At 36.4% G+C, this 6,109-nt stretch overlaps 1 protein-coding gene across 2 annotated transcripts in view; it reads left to right on the forward strand.

Annotated features, from left to right (window-relative positions):
- The window catches only part of LOC136832660 (uncharacterized), a 38,703-nt gene extending 33,962 nt beyond the window's left edge, over positions 1–4,741 (forward strand). For both annotated transcript variants that reach the window (XM_067093946.1, XM_067093945.1), the window contains exons 3-6: positions 40–238; positions 644–731; positions 1,478–1,634; positions 4,066–4,741. In XM_067093946.1, the coding sequence (XP_066950047.1) occupies positions 40–238; positions 644–731; positions 1,478–1,634; positions 4,066–4,307 (686 nt within the window). In that variant the 3' untranslated portion in view covers positions 4,308–4,741. The remainder of the gene's footprint in view (positions 1–39; positions 239–643; positions 732–1,477; positions 1,635–4,065) is intronic.
- Positions 4,742–6,109: the final 1,368 nt, after the last annotated feature.

Below are 6,109 nucleotides of genomic sequence, written 5' to 3' on the forward strand. Positions count from 1 at the left end.
ATACCCCTAAGTATCTTTATAAATCTTCTTCTTCCACAGTGCCACCGGATTCCTCACTCTGGGTGGGCGCTCACACTGAATTCACCAGCAACAATTGGCGGTGGGTGAATGGAGAACCGTTAGCTACAGGCGTGCCCTTCTGGGACCACAAAGAAGGACATGATAAAGGAGAAGACTGTGCAGCCATGGAAAGTAACTCCTATTTCAGACTTGCTGATCATGACTGCTTACAACCAAGGTACTATTAGGCTGATGCTACCCTCTATGGCCTGATGCCATTCCAGTAATATTCTCAACAAGAGCACAAGTCCTCAGAAAGAGCTCTTCAAAATCTGGCATTACAAGTTACAGGAATTTTAATTTATATTGATAAAACAACTTGAAAAATAGGAAAAGTTGTTTATATTTGTTATGTAATTCATACAGCTTCTCCAAAAGGAAAAGATATCTCAAAGTTAATTGCTAGGTTTATGACAAAGAAGTGACAAGTCAAAATGGCACTTCATAGTGCAGATTAATAAGGCTAAAGTGAATGTTTTGAGTTATGAAGTACTGACAAAAAGTTGAGAATGAAGCTGGCATCTTTTTCCCCCACTACTTTTATGGTATTATCAAATCAGTAAGACTATTATTTTAACAACAGGCGGTTTGTTTGTTCTTCTCCTCCTGTTCCTGCGCAGAAACCTAAAAATAACACTGTGAAACTGAGCTGTCCAGAGGATTCGATACAGGTGAGAAAATAAAGTTTCCTTACTTTTATCTTACTTTGGTTAACATGGCTTACACTGAGAGTTAATCATGAGTATCATTCCTACCAATCAGAGGTTGTATAGACCTACTGGTCCTGAATTCAGGGATATAACCGGGTAACTTAGCTTAACAGAAATATAAGGTCTATAGTTACTGGGTCTGGTATTCTCTGTGCAAATCTTGAATGTCTTTAGGTCTGCAATGTACGAACAATATGTGATTTCCAGTAAGTGAATCTGATTAGATATGTAATCCTTCAGATATGTTATTTAGCCTAGTTCATGTATATTAGACCCATGATAAGCACAGGGAAATTCGTCCCCAAAAACATAATTGATACTGCTGACCATGTAAGAGATTTACAATAAAGATACTAAACAAATTCTTCCGAGTGTATGACAGGAGTTATTCAGTTAATCAATATAAAGACTCTTCTTTATTTGTAAATTTGAATAAAATTTGATACCACCGAAAACACGAATATTAATTTATCGTTCTAATGAAGTCATGAATAAGAAATCAAACTAAATGTCAATTAAAGGTAGTGCCCAAGTAACATAACAATACCAAGCCAGGAACTGGAAAAATGAAGATTTGTTAAATTCATCAGAGGACGAATTTAACTTCAGGAATCTTCAAAAGATGCACGAGAAGTTACGACATGTTTCTCAATTCAGCCAGAACTGGAGGACGGCTGTCTAATAGGCCTATCTAATCTCCCCTGCAGATTGTTGACGGCTGTTACTACTTCAGTTCCTCTTACAGTGACTGGCACTATGCTGATGAGCATTGCCAATCCAAATTCCATCATCATCAAGCACAGCTTTTTTCTCCAACCTCTTGCGATGAATTTTCTCACGTAGCTCACCATTTGGAAGTCACAGGTATGTTAGTAGTAGTATTTGTTAGGTTACTCCTTTGAAACGGCTGCATTGCTCGTTCTATTTCTCCCTTTCTTGTGCTTATAAGGGTCTAGGTTTGAATGACAGGTTCCTGGTTCCTAAGCGATCACTCCACAAACACAGTTGCGGGCATACTACACTATTCACATGAGGTGCAAAGCTTTATTCCCTTGCTTACAAATTTTAATCGTCTTTAGTTTTACTTTATAGTACTTCAAAATGTTTATTTTAATTCTTATCCATTACCCTTTTCAGCACCAATAACCCCTAAAATTGAAAGATGTTTCTAAACTAGGTATTACAATATATTTCCACTTGACTTTTAACCTTCCCCCTTTCAATTCTTTTTCTTTATAATTGAGGCAGAATTATGTTATTGCTTTGACATCCATCGCTTTCTGGTTCCTGGTTCCGGGTTCCTAAGCGCTCACTCCACAAACACAGTTGCGGGCACACTATACGATTCTCATGAGGTGCGAAGCTTTATTCCCTTGAATACAATTTTACACAATTTTATTTTTACTTTACATTATATATGAATATATCAATACAATTTTGCACAATTTTATTTTTACTTTTATATTATATATATATATATATATATATATATATATATATATATATATATATATATATATATATATATATATATATATATATATATATATATATATATATATATATATATATATATCATTTAACAGTTTTCCATTTGATTTGTTACTTAACCTTTGTTACTTAATTTTTTATTTATTTACTTTTATTACTCCGCCCTTTTACGTTACTATTACTTTTTAACTGGTGCCGTTGCTTTCTGGGTTGGTGACGTCCTTTATTTTCATGGCTATTCTTATATATTCCACTAGTTTTCTGTTCGGGGCTTTCAGAGTCTCTAATGTTAAGTTTTCTATTTTTTGTAAGGTTTTACACCTGAACAAATGTTCTGTGCTGTCCTCCTCTGTTCTGCAGTTATCACAGACCTCATCCTTATATCTTCCCCGGTAGCTAGCTTTCAGGTTCAACATATTCAGCCTGGTTTTCATTATTAAGCATGCATCATTTGTTTCTAGTTCCCTTAGATACTTATTTTCTTCAAAGTTATCTATGAATCTCAGCTTCTTCATTTCTTTCTTCTTTTCTTCCAATATCTTTTCGATATCTTGCGTTATTCTTCTCTTAATTTCCTTTTTCAGTTCTTTTTTGGCATATTTTCCCATTCCATTTATATTTATATTATATACTTTTTACCTACCTTTTCTATGCCTTTTGTCCAGCACAGCCCGTAGGGGGCTCTTAACTGGTCTTCTACTATTTCTTTGATTAGTCTTTTCTTGTCTGAATTTATAATATTGTGGAATAGCATTATTTTCTTGTATTCAATTCTATAGGCAACTGGCCATATGCCGGACTCCGCTAAAATTCCCCAGTAGGGCGTGCCCTTTGGCTGTTCATACATTCCTCGGAGGATCCTGTATTGCATTTGCTCTAGAGCGTTTGACTCGTTTTCTGTTAAGTTGCTCCAGGTCTCTATGTTGGCAAATAATGTTGGGACCACCACTGTTTCATAGAGCTTTTTCCTTACTTCTAATGCCATATTTCCTATTTTCTTTGCGTCTCCATATTTTCTTATTTCTCTTAGTAGGTACTCTACTTTTTGTTTTCTCGATTTAATACTTGTTTCTTTTGAGCCATTTTGGGTGTACCACTCTTCTAGGTATTTATTTTCGCTTACACTACTAATTGGGCCGTTTTTGAATTCTGTTCTTATGTGGACTGCCTGGCCCTTAGTTCTTCTATCTATTACCAGCACTGGTGACTTGCTTGGCTTAGTGTTAAATGTGAACTTTTTCAGTTGCTCCAGGCTTCTTCTTCTTCTTCTTCTTCTTCTTCTTCTTCTTCTTCTTCTTCTTCTTCTTCTTCTTCTTGTAGGAGTTCAAATGTTTTTTTGGTTACTCGTTTGCATCCTGTTAGTGACTAGACGGTGCTAATATGATTCTCTTTTCGGCTTATAAGTCTGCATCATACGTGTGTCATCTGTGTCCAGTCTTGGTTGCAAAGTGTTGGCTGCTTGGATCAGTCACCAAAGAACTCCTGCGTCATATTAACTCGTTACTTTCTATTCTGCCACGTAAAGATATTAAGACTTCTTCTAGATAAAAATTTAAAGCATAAATTCACTTACATTTTCATAACTGCTATAGTAGGCTATTTTGCCAGTAATGTCAGTTTTTCGATAGCTTTCTTGCTTTGTGGTGACATTGAAATTCCCTACAGCGCGTCAGAAGCCCAAATCTAACAATTGCTTGTAAACATAACGCCTGACCAATTTAGAAACATGCAGAAACAAATGACGCAACAACACACTTGCACAAAACTCAAAATTCACACGAACCACCTTTCTGCCATTTTTCAGAGGACTCCAAAGACCGCTGGGTGGGAGCTATCGACGTCACAGGTAACCACGAGTGGTACTGGGACACAGGTGATCTGATCCCAGGGGGGCCTCCGTTCTGGGCGACGAGCGAGCCGGATCACAGAGGGGATCGGGCGAGGAGACAGGGAGCTTTTATGTCAGTCTCCAAGAGGTTTTACCTCGAGGACGGTTCGACAGAAAATCACCACAATTACATTTGCAAAGTGAGCCCTTACGAGTGAAGATGGGGTCAGATGCTCACTTGTTTTTAATCAAGAATTTGATTTGGTGTCATAATATATTCAAGAAGTTCAGGAACTCTTTGCTCACTTAGTTTTAATTAAGAGCATGGTTTTGTACTGACAGTGCCGTCTCACAATTTAATTTTATTTTAATATATGCAAGAAGTTCAGTAACTCCCTCTTCATTGTAAGTCAGTTGAGTTATTCATGCTTCTTTTCATACACAAAGCTTGTACCATTAAAGCTGTCCTTATGTACAATGAGATGACAAGAAATAATATTCTTTGGCAGTATTTTATTACATAAATAGGACTTATCTTTCAAGCTACGCACATCTCTTTTATAATCTTTTGAGTGTAAGCATTTACGTCAAGCTACGCCAGACAGAAAAAAAAATTAATATATTCTATGAACAATAAGAATAGAGTAAGTTAGGAAAATGACAGAGAGAAGGAGAAAGAAGAGATAAGATAACTATAGAAGAAAGAAAGAGAATATAACGAAGAACAAGGGAAGGAAAAAGTCGAATAAAGGAGGAAGTAGAAGAAATAAGACGCGGAAGACCAGGAGATGGGAAGAATTAATTAGGAAGAGGTGTAGCAGGAAAGTAGGAAGGAATAACAGTGGGAGACGTGAAATAAGAGAATGGAAGAGTAAGGGCAAAGCAGAACGGAAGAGGAGTAAAGATAAGGAATGGAGGAAGAAGAGGAAAAAGGAGAGAAGGTAGAAAGATGAAAGGAGGACGAGGAAGAATATGATAAGATAAAGGTGGATAATAAAGAATTAAGGAGTAAAAGAAAGATGTTAAATGGAGTTATTTGTTTATATCTGTAAAGTCTGAATTTTGAATGCCTAAGCAAGGTCTTTGTACATTACTCATTTAATTCATCATTATATTTTCCTCGTTTTGAAGATTTTGAAGGAATTTGGACTCTCTCTCTCTCTCTCTCTCTCTCTCTCTCTCTCTCTCTCTCTCTCTCTCTCTCTCTCTCTCTCTCCCCTCGTTGGGCGAGTGGATTCCGGTCTCAGCAAGCACTCTGCAGGCCGTGAGTTCGAATCTCCGAGCGGCCAATGAAGAATAAGAGGAATTTATTTCTGGTGATAGAAATTAATTTCTTGCTATAATGTGGTTCGGATTCCACAATAAGCTGTAGGTCCCGTTGCTAGGTAACCAATTGGTTCTTAGCCACGTAAAATAAATCTAATCCTTCGGGTCAGCCCTAGGAGACCTGTTAATCAGCTCAGTGGTCTGGTTAAACTAAGGTATACTTAACTCTCTCTCTCTCTCTCTCTCTCTCTCTCTCTCTCTCTCTCTCTCTCTCTCTCTCTCTCTCTCATTTCGTCTGTCATCTTTGTTTCACTGTAAAAGGATCTCTCTCTCTCTCTCTCTCTCTCTCTCTCTCTCTCTCTCTCTCTCTCTCTCTCTCTCTCTCTCTCTCTCTCTCCATTGTTTTGACGGGAATTCCTAAGGATATTTTGACGTGGTCATTTAAAGAGTGATCTTTATCTCTGCTGGCCTTCGTTGCTAATAGAAACGAAAATCAAATAACTAAATAGAGTAGCGTTTCATTAATATTTACTTTTATATTAAAATGATTGATTCTAATATAAATATATTAAGCCGATATATAGATTATACGCCCGTAGACCTTGCTCAGTAAAAAATTGCCTGAATAGTTATATTTGTATTAAAATACGCAATTTTAATATATATATATATATAGCGTTTTCGTTATCTAAAAGATACAATATATAAAAGAAAATTAAAAGTAAATTATACGAGAAAATTAAAAATAAATTAT

Source organism: Macrobrachium rosenbergii, chromosome 50 (genome assembly GCF_040412425.1).
Source record: "Macrobrachium rosenbergii isolate ZJJX-2024 chromosome 50, ASM4041242v1, whole genome shotgun sequence".
In the NCBI taxonomy this organism is placed as follows: Eukaryota; Metazoa; Arthropoda; class Malacostraca; order Decapoda; family Palaemonidae; genus Macrobrachium; species Macrobrachium rosenbergii.